General features: G+C 36.8%; 3 protein-coding genes across 3 annotated transcripts; 2 read left to right on the forward strand and 1 right to left on the reverse strand.

Annotated features, from left to right (window-relative positions):
* On the forward strand, positions 1–1,359 carry LOC18793988 (ethylene-responsive transcription factor ERF022). The gene has a single exon (XM_007227179.2). It carries the CDS (start codon positions 460–462, stop codon positions 1,057–1,059), a length of 600 nt encoding a protein of 199 aa, XP_007227241.1. The 5' UTR covers positions 1–459; the 3' UTR covers positions 1,060–1,359.
* On the forward strand, positions 2,412–5,431 carry LOC18791241 (protein DETOXIFICATION 14). Its single transcript, XM_020554772.1, has 7 exons — positions 2,412–2,635; positions 2,899–3,446; positions 4,015–4,101; positions 4,181–4,237; positions 4,329–4,567; positions 4,862–5,067; positions 5,218–5,431. The coding sequence occupies exons 1-7, from the start codon at positions 2,438–2,440 to the stop codon at positions 5,278–5,280; spliced, it is 1,398 nt and encodes a 465-aa protein (XP_020410361.1). The 5' UTR covers positions 2,412–2,437; the 3' UTR covers positions 5,281–5,431.
* Positions 5,328–6,771, reverse strand: LOC109946546 (40S ribosomal protein S28-like). The gene is made up of 2 exons (XM_020554774.1): positions 6,592–6,771; positions 5,328–5,787 (listed from the first exon to the last, which is right to left on the reverse strand). Exon 2 carries the CDS (start codon positions 5,778–5,780, stop codon positions 5,583–5,585), a length of 198 nt encoding a protein of 65 aa, XP_020410363.1. The 5' UTR covers positions 5,781–5,787; positions 6,592–6,771; the 3' UTR covers positions 5,328–5,582.

Genomic DNA, 16,315 nt, shown 5'->3' on the forward strand with positions numbered 1-16,315 from the left:
CATGTATAAGTTATTAATTTATTAATAAGTTCGAATAACCTAGATTTTATACCCTGTCCTGTTTGTAAAACAACCATTTCTAAAGAATGACAGGTCACATACATAAAAATATGTTCATACATACAAGTGAAAACAACAGCAACGGTACATGAACTGTGTGAACATCATCGGAAAAAAAGAAGAAAAAAACCGTATGTGAACATCATCACGTGGCATTATTCGATTGGAAAAAAACTAATATGCACATGCGCTAATTGACAGCATCTTCCCACTTACGTAACTACTTGGAAACCTCGCTCCAGCAACCCCCACCCTAATGCTTTAATAATCACCGCTTCTACATACTAACGTACTTGTATATATCTGAAGCACCAAATCCATACTCATCACACTAAAATTTCTTCCTTCGATCAAAGCTCTCAACAAAACCAACAAATTTTACTAAACCCCCCATCGTTAATGGAACCACCGGCTGCCGATTGCCACCACGTCCCTTCTTCAGAACGATACAGAGGCGTTCGCAAGCGAAAATGGGGCAAATGGGTGTCTGAAATCCGCGAGCCAGGGAAGAAAACTCGGATATGGCTTGGGAGCTACGAAGAGCCAGAAATGGCGGCCGCCGCCTATGATGCGGCTGCATTGCACCTGAGGGGACGTGGCGCGGTGCTGAATTTTCCTGAACTGATTGATAGCCTGCCGAGGCCGGCGAGTTCTAGCCCGATGGACGTGCAATTGGCGGCTCAAGAGGCTGCATTGAGGGTTAGGAGGCTGCGAATTGGGGCTGTTTCGACGGAGGCGGCAGGTGGCTCGTCCTCGCCCAGGGGCTTGAGCTCAATGCCTGTGACGGTGGGGCTGTCGCCGAGTCAAATCCAGGCTATTAACGAGTCGCCATTGGACTCGCCGAAGCTGTGGATGCAGTACATGTACAGGGCTCATTGCCATGAGGGTCTGTCGTTGTTAGGGGACGACATGTCGTGTGTTGAGTATTATGATGAGGAGGTTGAGTTGGGGGAGTGTGAGAATATGCAGCATTTGTCCATATGGGATTCCTACTTATGATCCCTTAACTAATTAGTTTATTAATTATACGTATACTTGAGACAAAGCAGGTCACCTTTTTTTAGTTTTTATTTTGGAAAAATGAAAACTAATATTGTATCCAAATATTCACCCAAAAAAGAAAGTAGTATAATCTATATAATTAAAAGCATTTATCTGTGTAATTGAGGTTTCAAGTTCAATTTCCCCCCCTCCAAGATTGCTTGTATAAAAAGTATCTCTCATGGTGTCTTGTATTTGTGAGTTTAGAAATAAAAAATAAAAAGAAGCTAATACGATCATTTTGACCTAGTGGCAGAGCCACCTGAGGACTAGGGTGGGCCTAGGGCCCCCTCAATTCTTTTCTTGCTCGATTTTTTCTTATGTATATGTATACATAGATCGAGTGTTTTGGGTCATTTGTTTCTCTGGATAATCTAATCCCTGCGTAGCTTTTAGTTCTTGTTGGCTTTTGTGCTTTCGCTTTGGTTTCTATGTCTTGTAGCTTGTTTTTTCTAGTGATGTTTAGAAAATCTCTCTTCCTCTTTTGTTTAACTTTGGGATTTATGAATTTTTTTTTTATAGTTGAAATAGTGTAGATAATGAGATTAATTTTCAACGATTTTTAAATTTAAAATTCATAATAATTATATGATTGTAATGAATGGATATATTATTGATCAATATGAAATGATAGTATGAAGTGGGCTAAAATAAGTAGTTATTAATGTAGTATTAACTAATTAACCGGTTAGAGCTTGAACCATTAAATAAAACGAGATATTTCTAATTATTTTTATAAAAAAACTATGAAGAGTTCCCCTTTAATGTGAAATCCTGACTCCGCCACTATTTTGACATCCACATGAATTGCATGTATTATCCTTATTATGTATGAGGACTATCTTTATCAATATGTCTTTTTAAAGGGGCGAAAAACATTAGTATATTTTATTTCCCTTCTCCTGCTTATTTATTATCAGTTTCATTATATTACTTCATTGCAAACAGGAAGCTTAAGTAATAAACAAGGACAAAAAGAGCAAAAAAATTCGCATATAAATTGTAATGCATGTATTTGGTTTTCCTTATGATTGTTAGGTGGATTCTTAACTTTCTTGTCAGATTTTTGGTAGCATTCTTGTGGGGTAGCTTTTTACAAAATAAAGAAACATAATAATAATTACAAGAGAGTGGAAGAGCGGTTTGCCATATACAGATGACTATTCCCATGCAATCCGACAGGATAATCGAATAAAGACAATCCACCACTAAATATGTACACCTCTCTTTTTCTGGACTTTTCTTGTGTTTTGTTATTATAAAGTATGGGAGTAGTTAGAGATTATGAATGAATATTGAAGATGCACAATTGCCTTTGACAGAGCTAAGGCAGGAAATGGGAGGGAAATGGAGGGTGTTCCTAAAAGAGCTTAGGAAGGTGAGCTACGTAGCAGCGCCAATGGTGGCTGTCACGGTGATGCAGTACCTTATACAGGTTGTTTCGGTGATGATGGTTGGACATGTTGATCAGCTCTCGCTTTCTGGGGTCTCTATTGCCACCTCTTTCACCAGTGTTACTGGCTTCAGTCTTCTTGTAATGTCCTCTCTCCCTTTTTCTCCTTTGACTGCAAGCCATGCAACTTGTTCATATTTTAAGGTCTTATCTCCCTTCAATTTCAAACAACTAGCTTCAATCATGATTTTTGGTCTTCTTCCAAACACTTAATTTATACTCAAAGCTAGGAAACTCAAGCATCTTGTTAAAATCATAAATTTCGTTCGGGGGACTTGTTTACTTAGTTGCCAAGTTACCTTAATTTAATTCCTCATGATAATTGATGCTTAAAAATGTTGCAGTCTGGTCTGGTTGGTGCATTGGAGACTCTATGTGGACAAGCATATGGCGCAGAGCAATATCAAAAGCTTGGAATTTACACTTACACATCCATCCTTTGTCTCTGTTTGGTCTGTGTCCCAATATCTCTACTATGGATATTCACAGATAAAATCCTACAATTGATAGGCCAAGACCCTTTGATCTCAAATGTAGCCCACAAATACTCACTCTGTCTCATCCCTAATCTCTTCTCCTACGCCGTACTTCAATCGCTTGTTCGATATTTCCAGACACAGAGTTTGATTCTTCCAATGCTGTATAGCTCTTGTGCAGCTCTGTGTTTGCATGTACCTCTTTGTTGGGGTCTCACCTTTAAACTCAAACTAGGAAGTATTGGAGCAGCATTAGCTATAAGCTTCTCTTGTTGGTTTAATGTGCTTTTACTTGGGTTTTACATGAAGTATTCTGTAGCATGTGAAAAGACTCGTGCACATGTGCTTTCAATTGAGGTCTTTCTAAACATTAAGGAGTTCTTCCGCTTTGCTGTTCCTTCAGCTTTAATGGTTTGGTAATCATTTTCTGTTTTCTTCCTCACTCTAAGAGGATTGTAGTCTTATTGTACACACACACACACGAGCGCTCAAGCGCTAACTGGTTCGTAATTTAATACGACGTTAATCACTTGTTTGGGCTCACTCCACAATGTCTTCTCATAATTCAAATCGTTCATCATTTCAAGATCACCCTTGCAAAAGTTATGCCGAATCGGAAATCATTTAGCCATTTGATTATTATCTTGAATCTTGTCATTAATTATAGAAAGTATTATATTCATCTATTTATTTTATTACAGTTAGATGACTATATGGTGTCTAATTGAGCTAATTGTTTTTTGCAATGGTGATCTTTGAATGATAACCTAAAATTCAGAACATGATATGACGTTATGTAGTGGGCTCAAACAAATGGTTATCGTTGTATTTTTATTAACCGGTTAGCGCTTGAAGGCTCCTCTATATATATAATGAAATGTTCTGTTCCCATATTGTGAATATCGTTTGTTGATTAGATTGATTCTATCATTAATGTCTAATCTGTATGTGTTTTTCTTTATTTGACCTGCTACACATTTGTAGCCTTGAATGGTGGTCCTATGAGGTACTTATATTGCTTTCTGGGATTTTATCAAATCCAAAATTGGAGACTTCAGTGCTTTCTATATGGTAATGTTTCCTTCATGTATAATTTGTTCAATACATTATGGAGATTTTGCTTCTGATTTTTCATCTCCACTGTGAGCAGCTTTACAATTACATACTTGCACTACTTCATACCATATGCGTTGGGAGCCACAGCAAGGTTTGCTCCTAACCTGTTCCTGGAAAACACCAACAGAAAATCTTCATATTCTTCTACATTGTTTTCAAAGAATAATTTGGCAATTTCGTAGCACTCGGGTTTCAAATGAGTTAGGAGCTGGGAATCCTCAGGCTGCTAAAGTCACAGTTTGTGCTGTCATGGTTCTTGCAATGGTGGAAATGATCGTTGTAAGCATAGCTCTTTTCTCTTACCGCCATATTCTAGGATATGCATTCAGCAGCGACAAGGAAATTGTGGAGCGTATTGCAGATATGGCTCCTCTTATTAGTCTCTCAATTGTTACGGATGGGTTACAAGCAGTCCTTTCAGGTTTGTTTCCAAAACTTCTCTCACTTTCAATCCTTCTTTAGAGGGTAATTGGTGCCCTTAGGAACTCGGAACACACCAGGCTCAGATGTACAAAAGAGGCACAACAGGCAGTAGAACGGAGAAGGGCTCATGGCTGATTGTGATGCAAGTGGTGTGAACACATAGGGCTCTAGTGTTATAGAATTCCTCATTTTCAATATTCATACAGGGCCTCCTAAATCTCATAGACGGACCTAGGAGGCTGATTTCTTCGCTTCCGAATAGACCTTTAATGTTTGTTTTTATTTCAATTAGGGGTTGCTAGAGGAACTGGATGGCAGCACATAGGTGCATATGTAAATCTTGGTGCATATTACCTCGTTGGCACTCCGGTGGGTGTGGTGCTGGCTTTTCTAGCACACTTAAGAGCAGAAGGGCTTTGGATCGGATTACTGACAGGGTCTGCTGTTCAAGCTCTCTTGCTAGCTCTGAAAACAAGTCTCACAAATTGGGAAAAGCAGGTTCCATCTCTAAAACTGAAATTTCATTAGTTCTCTTTTTCCTGAAATTTTATTAGTTCTCTTAAAAGCTAGAGTTGCAGAGTTCAGCATCTGTAGAATATTTCTGAATCAAATTGAAATGTTCAGTAAAGCTTATACGGAAATATGCAGGCATCAATCGCAAGAGAGAGGATGACAAACGAGGTCTTAGCTAGAGTGGAACCAGTTGGATAAGAGAAAAGGAGAATAAGTTCTGTAACTGTGTCATTCCATTTTACGCATTTAGTGGAAATATTATTGAATTATTAGCCAAGATGATGTCCATTGGGCCTACATGTTCAACCAAACCTAAGGATTTTCAGAAATAGAAGTTTAAAAGGTTCCATATACCAAGTTCGTGATGCTAAACATAAACTAAAAATATAAGAATAGTGATTTGCAACGTAACTGCAGTTCACCAGTAGCATAAATAACAGTTGTTTGCAACTAACCGAAGCTGAGAAGTAAACGCATCAGCGAAGAAGACCCATCTCCTATCAACGCAATCTTCTGGCTTCCCTCTCAGACTCGAGCAAGGTAAGGATATCCCCCTCCCTCACTGGTCCCTTGACATTCCTCATGATGAAACGATTCTGATCATCCAGAAACTTGACTCTCACTTGAGTCACCTGCCCTCGAGATCCAGTCCGACCCATAACTTTCACCACCACAGCATGCTTGATCGTGGATTCCATTCGTCACCTAAACAATAAAAGGAATAACTAGGAAAGTAAATTCTTTATTTTGTTAAAAGTCTACAACTATTTCACTTGCTGCTACAAGAAGAAACAAAATGCAAGCACGTCTACTAGTACCGACATTTAAGAGCGTTGGTGAAAAGGAAAGCTTAAAATGTTGAAAGACCATTCTGACAAGCAAGAGGAAAACCACCAAAACAGAGCAAAGAACTCAACAGAGTATCATAAATTCAAGGCATTTTCCAACAACCGAATCTGTGAAAAATATCAGAACTATATAGTAGCCCCTCAAATTGGTTTAGACATACACTGAAAGTCCACAGCACATTGTTCATCAAAGCAAAAGCTAATAAAAGCCAACGACAGGCTACCAAAAATGGATTACGCTTTGAAGGCAATAATCTCTTAATATGATTGTTAACAATATATGCTAAATTTTTTTGCACATTTGGGATGTATCCCGGATTATCACTCGGATACATCCCAAACAAAAAATCACTAATGACTTGATAGAACCAAAAGTTCAATGAAGTCAAAAGCAGCTTTAAGCACTATGCATATGTGTGTTTCATTGTGGTCAGAGCTTTATGTACCCAAAACATGAATTTAATCACTTCAAATTGCATAGGAATATAATGAACTCAATAATTTTACAAAAGGCCCAAAAAAAAGGGAGTAAATCGTTCAACAAAAAATGCAAACAGAGATGCAAGTTGCAGAGCATAAATTCAATATCAAGAAAAATGTAATTAGAGACTGGTAAAAACAATATATAAAATTGATTATACAGGGAACAAAAAGAACTCACCTTCAGTGGAGAGGTCTTAGTCACAGGTTTCTTCAATGGAAAAACCGATCAGATTGAGAAGGTGAGAGGAGGGATGGTGGCGGCGTCTGCGTGTAGCTTGAAACGTGAAGGAGAGAAGAATATAAAAAATAGGGTGCGTATACTTTTTACGGGAAACTTACATGAAGACGTTTAAATTTTTACTTCTAAACAAAAAAAAATATTTCCTATTAACCATCGACTCTCTACAAATAGGGATACGAAGAGCATCTTCATGGGAGTATGCAAATGAACAATCCTGATCTCTTGAACTACAGGGGTCTAAAAAATTTGTGGTCACTCACCGTTGGATGTAAATTCAACGGTTCACTTACTATTGCACTCCTTTTAAGAAACTTTTTTGAACCATTGAATTAATATCCAACGGTGGGTGACCATAATCTCTTGGACTCCTGTGGTTCAAGAGATCGGGACTGTGCAAATGAAATAGACAAAATTGTACTATAACAATTTAGGTGGTATATTGTCTATCCATTTGACTCATGAAAAAAGTCCATCACTCCATGGGACTAGGCAATTCAAGTCTACAAACTATTATTATATTATTTATTTTTATCTTTTATATTTACTATTATATTTTATAGAAAGTATGTGAGAGAGTGGAGATGTTATTTTATTATAAAAAGTAAGTGGGGCCCAGTATACCTCTTCACTTTGAAGTATGCAATATTGCCTTGTTTGGGAATGTATGTATACTTTACCCACTCATTTACCTCTTCCCTTGGAGCATGAAAATGCTAATGTGGTAAGGGATGAGGTTTACCTACTCTTTTGCCTCTTCCCTTGGTGATGCATAATGGGCCAAATCGTGGATAAGTATATTTTTCATCGGGGAGGCTATAATGGGGAGTTTAAAGTGAAGAGACTATTTGAGGAGGTCAATCTCATCATCAACAAATGTAAAAAAAATCATGAGACTTAAATATTTTAAATATTTTGATGGTGGAATTAGCCTCCTCAAATAACCTTATCACTTTAAACTCCTCATTGTACCATCTCCCTATCATTCACATCTCTATCTATATTTGGATTTGGATCTTTTGCTATGATTTCTTCTGCTGTGATCTGCTTGACTTTCGTCCTCCACATGCCACTTCATTAAAATTTACTCTAAGTGATTTAAACTGGACACATCGTCCTTTAAATAAAAACCCAATTTAGTTCTAATTAAAAATGAAAAAAAAAAAAAAAAAAACCCGAACTTAATGTCTATATGTGTTATTTTCCTCCTTCTTCCTTTCTTTGCACGTCTCCTTAAGAGCTCTCTATAAAATTTAAACTTCAATCATACTCCCTAGTTTATGGAGTCATAAATACTATAATTATTTTTTTAATTTAATATAATTGGTCCTAGAAGTCTCCCTATTTTAGAAGGCTGCATAGTTGGAGTTGTATTTTTCCAATTTCTCCCTAAGATTTGTCTATGAATGTAATTTAGGGAGCCCATTGCGGATGCTCTTAGCTCTCACAAAACTTTCCTTCTCCCAAAGAGAGATTTTATGCCTTGGTTAAAGTCAAAGTCAACCGTTGACCCGACACTTGACTACAAAGATTGATCGGGACCAATACTTGTAAAACAACTTAATGACTTAATTAACTACGTTATTAAGTAAATTAAACTAATTGAAATATTTAACTAAATAATTAAAGTTATTGAACTTAGTTGGGTCTCACATGACTTAAAGAATTAAGAATTGAACCATAGGACTTTAGACATATGTGACACGTTAAAGGATAAATGTGTTGGACCAAAAAGGCCCAAAATTAGGTCACCGGAGGGAGGGTGCGAAATGTATCACAACATGGGTCTATATATATGATGTCATAGCACCGTTTTATTTTAGGGTTTTCAAGTTGAAAATTGGATGAAATTAGGAAACATCAAGCCTCTCTCTCAAATCCCCTTGGTCGGCTACTTTGGAGAGCAAGAGTTAGCACTTTTGTGCTCTCCCAAGTTCTCATTCTCTCATCTCCATCCATCCTTGGTAAATAGCATTGGAGAGGTGCACACTATTGTACCCATTGAAGAGCTATAGTGGAGAATCAAGCAAGGAGAGATCAAGCACTCTACTTGAACACCTTATTAGGGTTCAAAATTCGCTCCAAGGGTAACTCCATCTCTAATCCCTCCCTTTTGAGTTTTAGAGAGTCTATGGTGCAACATTTCATAAGCCTATAAATTTTTTGGGTTATGTAGGATTTGAATGAGTTTCTAAAATTCCTATTTTACTTCCACTTCTTTGTATTTAGTTGAAATGCATGTTAGATAACTCATTATCCTATTTGTGTATATGAGAAATGCATAGAAATAGTTTTCCCTTCACACATAATCCTACATGAACTAGGTCATCTCGAAGCTACGATATAAAGGTGACTCTCCAATCTAAGAAGGGGATTCTCTAGCATGTCCAAAAAGTAACAGAAGTTAGAGACATTATATTTGATAGAAATTCCCGATTGTTCTTGAATTGTTCGAAATTAAAAATTACATGGACAAAATTGATCAAATTGAAACTATAAGGACCAAGGTAATAAAAGTTGCAAACCAAATGGACCAAGAGTGAGTGTTTGCTCAAAATCTTTCCTTACTTGTGTAAATTCCATTATAATGAACGTTAAAAGTTACAAACTCATCCAAGCAAAGACAAAAAGTAAACCAGGGAGATGATAAAAGCTTAATTGCTCTTGTGAACAAGTTGTGGGCAGGTTCCCCAGTCTTGAACGATAGATTGTACATGAGAGGCATCTGGCATGTACAGGTGGAAGTGGTTTTGATTTGATCTAGGTTCTTTAATTTCTTGGTAAAACTACTTAATATTTTGCTTCTCATTGCTCTGATCTACCGAGTATGAAACCAATATCTTCCATCGTGGCAAGAACTATCACTATTTAAATATGATATGGCACTGACTAGTCACTACTACAAAAAGTGAAAAAGACGACCAGAAAACAACGACGGTCTAAGTGAAAACCGTCGTGGTTTATAAAAAGACGACGGTTCTAAAAACACCGTCGTGTAATACAACCTTAGACAACTAAAAAATGGAGTTTCAAATGGCTGTTCAAAAACAACGACGTACATAATTAAACAACCGACGTCTATTTGAAACAGATTTCCGCAGTGTAAAATCAATGCCAACAAAGAACGGCAGAAGTTATGAATCGACCGACGTAGAAAGTAAAGACGACGATTTCAATAAAAACTGCCGTTTTTACTCATAAAATAAGACGACGAGGTTTTCGTATAAGACGCCGTATAATTACAAACAAATCCACGGCTTTAAAATACAAAATATCGCCGTATTAAATTAATTTACAACGACGGAAAATATAAATATATCGACGTCATTCTCGTATAGTTCTACTACGTTATCTTTAAATCGTACAATAAAATTTATCGTCGTATTTATTCATTTTATACGTCGTACCTTTAATTTTAACGGTCGTCTTAATAAGAATTTTTGTTAACAATTTTTTTCTTTGATTTTCTTATCCTACGTCGGTAGATCTACTTAATGACAAGAATTGAAATAACCACGACGGTTTATATAGAACACCGCCGACATAATCAGTTTTGTCTGAGATCCCAAGGGTTACGAAATCTTACCAGATGGAACTCTGTTCCACATCATAATCTTAACAGATGACACAGATTTGCAAATATTGCGTCGTGTTAGTTTACAAATTCTAGAACATTAATTTCCCTCATTTTAAATTTTCTCGGGAAAGAAAAATCTATTTATCACGCTTTGGAATTGAAAACTAAAACTGAAAGAATACGGGAAAAAAAACTCCATTTATAATTTAAAATTAAAATCCACGTCGGTTGTAGTACACTTAACGACGTTTAACAAAATAATCTACGTCGGTAATTATAAATCTACCGCCATCGTAACTTAATATAGACGACGAGAAAAGACGACGGTAGAACAGAAAACCGCCGTTGTTTCAGTTTCTTTAACATATCTTTCTGCAGGACTTGTGTAGTTCAAAGCATTGACAATGTCTTCATCATATCTCCCAGAAACTACTGATTCAATTGCTCATGCTTTAGAGGCCATCTGAAGCCATTTCTATTCTTTATCGCATTCTTGAAACCCATCTTCTTCTTCTGAAGCTCTACGGATAAAGGAAGAGGCTATCACAATAAATCCGACGGATCTTCTTAGGCAAGAAAATCAAGCAGAGGATCAGGCACATCTGATCTTCAGATTTCCCTGAGAAGCGAACTTTCCTTCGACAGCGAGTGGAGGCCAGGCTTGCATCTCTTTTGATGGAAAGCAAGGAGTATTCAGAAGCACTAAGTGTCCTATCAGGCTTGATCAAGGAAGTGAGAAGGCTAGTTGACAAGCTTCTTCTTGTGGACATATATTTGATGCGAGTAAGCTCAATTTCTCTTTGAGAAAACATCCAAATTATTATTTTTGAGACATGAGAGACTGAGAGAGGAAGAACTTGGAACCTTAAATGTAAACCGAAAATGAATGAAAGCGACAAATTTATAGAATAAATTTTTAAAACCAACGGCGGTCCTTACAAAAAAACCGCCGTTTAAATTGTAAAATCAACGTCGGTATGATCGACGTATATTACAGAAATCCACGTCGGTAAATTAATAAAAACGACGTGTTAAATAATATACCATGACGCGAGTTATTACTTATGTACTTTAATTTTTGAGTTTACTACGACGGTACCTACAAACTACTGTCGTATTTATTTACCACGTCCGAAGTTAAATGTACCGTCGTATTTTGTAATTTATACGTCGTAGTTATATGTAACCGCCATATTATTTTTTTGAAATGGTTTTATATGTAAGCAACTTTTCGTCTACTTGACTTACACATTTGTTGTTTTTATATTCTTATTTTATTTAAATCTGTCATCCAAAAAAGAAACTTTACATATTGCAGAATATTAATTTCCTTCGTTTTAAATTTCCTCCGGAAAAAAAAACTCTATTTATAACGCACTGTAATTGAAAAATAAACTGAAAGGTCACGGGAAAAAAAATTCTATTCATAATTTAAAAATTAAAATCCACGTCGGTTATATTAAACCTAACGACGTTAAATGAAATGATTCCACGTCGAATGAAAAATATTGCGTCGTTTTAGTTAAAAACGACGTAGTTAAATGTAACCGCCGTATTATTTTTTTGAAATGGTTTTATATGTAAGCAACTTTTCGACTTACACATGCACTGTTTCCAAACCCGATTAAAAATTTCAATCTCCCAGAGAAACCTTTTCGTCTTTTTTCCTTGTCAGAGCTTTGTCAGAGTTTCTCATCGTCTTCCTCTCGTCTTCTTCGTCGTCTCTGAACTTAAACATCGATCATCTTCCTCTTGCTTTCATTGCACGCAAAAGGTAAGCTTTCATTTTCACTATTTTGGTTACTGTTTTGCATGCTCATACGTTTTTTGTTTGAAAAATCTTTTTACCTTTTTTCTAGCCAAAATCATTTTACTTCTTTCCAAGTTTGATAAAATATACAGACAAAGAGAGAAAGTTTCCAACTTTGAAGACAACTACATCAACTAAATAAGACGACGGTAGACCACGACGGTTCGTCAGTTGTTCTAGCGTCGTCTGAAAATTGACAAAGTTGTTTTTAAAATAATAGTCTTTTTTTATATGCTTGTTTAATTGCAGGTTTGATTTCGCTGAACAATGGTTTTTGTTTTTCCCTTATTTGATAAAATATAAAGAAAAAGAAACTAGGGTTGGTATCTAATATAGACGACAAAATATCTTATTGTTTTACGTCGTGTGAATGTTAATACCACGACGGTGTATTACTATTGACGTCGTATGAACATAAATACCACGACGTTATATAAATAATAGTTTACCACGACGGTGTATTACTATTGACGTCGTGTGAACATATATACCACGACGTTATATAAATAATGGTTTTAAACATTTATTACGTCTGAGATTATTTCATTGCGTCGTCTAAAATCATATCATACGTCGTATTTTTTTAATACCGTCGTTTGTGTTCTTAATGTTTTCCTGAAATATTTTCACTTGCAGTTTTGTCTGTTAAAATGGTTTCTCAACAACAAACTAAGGATTCTGGCTCCAAGAAGCTTGGAATGGTAGCTCCTCAAGATAAGTCTTCGAAGGAGATGAAGTCTTCGAAGAAGATGAAGTTTGCTTCATCATCTGCTGAGACAGAACAAACCAGCCAGACAACAATCTCAGATGATTCAAAGACTGGTCGAGGTATGAGCACAATGCCTCGTGTTGTGAAGAGAAAGCTTCAGAAACTGAGGCCAATTGTTGAGTACAATAAAAGGGGGAAAGGTGTTGGCCAAGCACATATTGAGATGCAGTCGTATATTGGTGTGTTGGCACGCTCCAGGATCCCACTTGTGGACAAGAAATGGTCCCAAATCCCCAAGGATATAAAGGAGCAGATTTGGGAAGCAGTTGACATGGCTTTTGTCGTAGGCCAAGGGGGCAAGACCTCTGTTTTAGCTTCTGCTTCCAAGAAATGGAAGGATTTCAAGTCTACACTAACGAGGCATTATATCCTTCCATACACCAATGACAGGGAGAAATTAAGCCAACCCCCTGAAACATATAAATTCATAGAGAAAGCACAATGGGATGCCTTTGTAGCTTCAAGGCTATCCAAAGATTTTGAGTCTGTGCATTCTCAACATGCACAGATTAGGGAGAAACTCGAGTACAATCATCGATTGTCTCGAAAAGGATATGCTGGATTGGAGGATCAATTGGAGGAAACCATGCCTGGGGTAGAAATTGATCGATCTACCTTATGGAAGAGAGCTAGACAGGACAAACATGGTAACATCCCTGATCCAAAGGTGGCAGAGAAAGCAAAATTAATTGTAAGCCTACTATCACTCTGTTTTAAATTTTTATTAAACTGTGAATTATTCTTATTACGTCGTATGTTATATTTTTCGTCGTGTGAATGATATTACCACGTCGAAAAGTTTTTAAAAACGTCGTTAAAGGTCTAAATAGGAATCACTACTATGTTTTCTGTAATTACAGCATAAGACGTCGGTGGTTCATTTTCGCGTCGTGTGAATGATATTACCACGTCGAAAATTTTTTAAAAACGTCGTTAACGGTCTAAATAGGAATCACTACTCTGTTATCTTTAATTATAGCATAAGACGTCGGTTGTTTATTCATTTCGTCGTTTTAAATAAATAACCACGTCGGTATAACTACCGTCGTGATAAGTTATAATAACGTCGGTTTATACGTTATTGCGTCGTGTGAAATTATATAATACGTCGTTTGTACATAAATAACCGTCGTGTGTTTTTTTGTTTATCTTTTTTTAGGATGAATTGTAGAAACAAGTCTCGGAAGGCAAAGTCAGAGTAGATGGCAGCAATGATGTGCTGACCATGGCTTTGGGCCCCGAGCATCCAGGCAGACTGAGGGGAGTTGGTGCTGGTGTTTCCCCAAGGCAATATTTCAATTTGCCCAAACCACAGAGGGTGAGCTTTGACGACCGTTTGAAGGACAGTTTAAGAGTTCTCCTTCAAGAAGAGACTAAAAAGATGGAGGCTAAGGCAAGGGAAGAGGCCTTAAGGATGGAGGCTAGGACAAAACAATTGGTAGAGGCTGAGAGGGAGCATTTCCTGAGTCAGCTTTCCCAATTAATTCCCAATTTTGATCCAAGCATGCTTAAACCAAGAATTAGCCAAAGCCTCAAAAATCCAATGTCTGACAAAGCTAGCTGCTCTGGAGGTGATGTGAGATCCCTACATTTGGAGGATGATACTGCCAAAATGGGGAAACATCAGCCAGATGAAGAGAAGGAAGAAGAAAAAAGAGATGAAGAGAAGGAAGAAGAAAAGGAGAAAGAAGATGAAGAAAAGCATGACGACAAGGTATGTTCACATAACTTTGCCTTTTTTATTTGTTTTTCAAAATTTCAGACGTCGATATTTTTATTTAATCCGTCGTTTGTTTAAAACTTAGACGGCGGAATTTTTTTAAGACGTAATAAAATATTTAAACGACGGTTTTTGCACCGTCGTTTAAATGGTTTCAGACGACGCTTTATTCATAAAACCGTCGTCTTTATTGAATTACCACGACAGTTTTTTCACCGTCGTTTAAATACTTTTAAGACGACGTTTTATTACTTAAACCGTCGTCTTTATTGAATTACCACGTCATTTTTTTTATTTCTTTACAGGTTATTGAAGTTGGTGCTTATTCAAAAATGGAGGCGCCATCTTCTTTAAAAACCCTTTGTCGTTTTGTGGAAACGACACTCCTGCCTGAGGATAAGACAGTCCAATTTACAATTGATAAGGAGGTGTTTGGTGGTGAGCGCAATACCTTCCTCCTGCCTGAAGATATTACACAATTTGCAGGCATGGAAGAAATTGGAGCTACTGTATTGGCTGTATATATGAGGTTTGTACTTCTAAAATAATAACTCGTTGGTTTATATATTGCGTCGTCTTAACTAACTAACCACGTCGTCTTAACTAACAACCGTCGTGATAAATATATTATAACGTCCTCATCTATTTCAGTACGTCGTGTGAAATATTATAATACGTCGTTTTTTTATACATAACCGTCGTGTTTTGTGTGCTGACTTGTTTATATTATTTTATTTGTTTAGGTACTTACACGATGTTTTGAAAAAAGCCAATATGTGCAGTATGGTTGGCTTTATCGACCCTGCTACAGTTAGTGCCAACTCTGGCACAATAACTGAAAGATCACGACTCGTAGCAGCTCGACTTCAGAAGACAGACGGTGAACAGATTTTCATGATGCCTTACAATCCAGGGTTAGTCTCCTTAGGATTTTGTTTTTATGATTTTCAATAAATGACAGCTTATAAACTAACCACGTCGGTGTTTTATTTTATTTAGTCGTTTGAAACTACTAACCACGTCGGTATTTATTTATCGTCGTGATAAATATATAATGTCGTCGTTAGCTACTTTACTTCGTCGTGTGAAATACTATAATACGTCGTTTTTGTAAATAACCGTCGTTTTTATATTAATTTTGTGCAGCCGTCATTGGATTTTGCTGATTGTAAGAGCAAAGAGAGAAACCGTCTATTTTCTGGATCCTCTGCCAGGAAATCGTGTGGTCGATGAAGAGGCCAAAAACATCGTGAACAGTGCTTTAAAAATATATAATACCCATATAGCCCGAGCAGGACGTAAAAATGTAATTTGGAAAACTCTCTCAGGCACACCAAAGCAACCCAGCAATGTCGAATGCGGGTATTATGTAATGCGCTTCATGAGGGACATCATCATGGATCCTTCCTTGGGGTTTGAGAATAAGGTAAGAAGAAATTACCTTCATACATTTCACGTCGTTTTTTGTATTATCAACGACGGTCGTGTAAAATTAACGTCGTTGAATGGATATACTACGTCGGTTATGAAAAATATCGTCGTCTGTGATTGAATTTCTTTTTATTTATAAACCCTAATAGTCATTGTTTATGCAGTATGCCAAGGGAAACCAGGAGAGCTTCATACCCCCAAGAAGCCATTGATGAAGTCTGGAATGAATGGGCAGAGTTTGTTTCTCCAGATTATTAAACAGGGGCAATAATTGAACTCTTGATATTTATGTATAATGTACCATTTTCTCTATAATTGGAAATGAAAAATTTTGTTGTCGGTTTTCTTAAATTAAAA

Source organism: Prunus persica, chromosome G1, assembly GCF_000346465.2.
Source record: "Prunus persica cultivar Lovell chromosome G1, Prunus_persica_NCBIv2, whole genome shotgun sequence".
Classification (NCBI taxonomy): Eukaryota; Viridiplantae; Streptophyta; class Magnoliopsida; order Rosales; family Rosaceae; genus Prunus; species Prunus persica.

Excerpts from the sequence above, each read along its gene's own strand:
- LOC18793988 (XM_007227179.2), top strand. The coding sequence starts at position 460 with ATGGAACCACCGGCTGCCGATTGCCACCACGTCCCTTCTTCAGAACGA.
- LOC18791241 (XM_020554772.1), top strand. The coding sequence starts at position 2,438 with ATGGGAGGGAAATGGAGGGTGTTCCTAAAAGAGCTTAGGAAGGTGAGC. Across the intron at positions 2,636-2,898 it reads TTACTGGCTTCAGTCTTCTT|TCTGGTCTGGTTGGTGCATT; the intron begins GTAATGTCCTCT and ends AAAATGTTGCAG. Across the intron at positions 4,568-4,861 it reads GTTACAAGCAGTCCTTTCAG|GGGTTGCTAGAGGAACTGGA; the intron begins GTTTGTTTCCAA and ends TATTTCAATTAG.
- LOC109946546 (XM_020554774.1), bottom strand. The coding sequence starts at position 5,780 with ATGGAATCCACGATCAAGCATGCTGTGGTGGTGAAAGTTATGGGTCGG.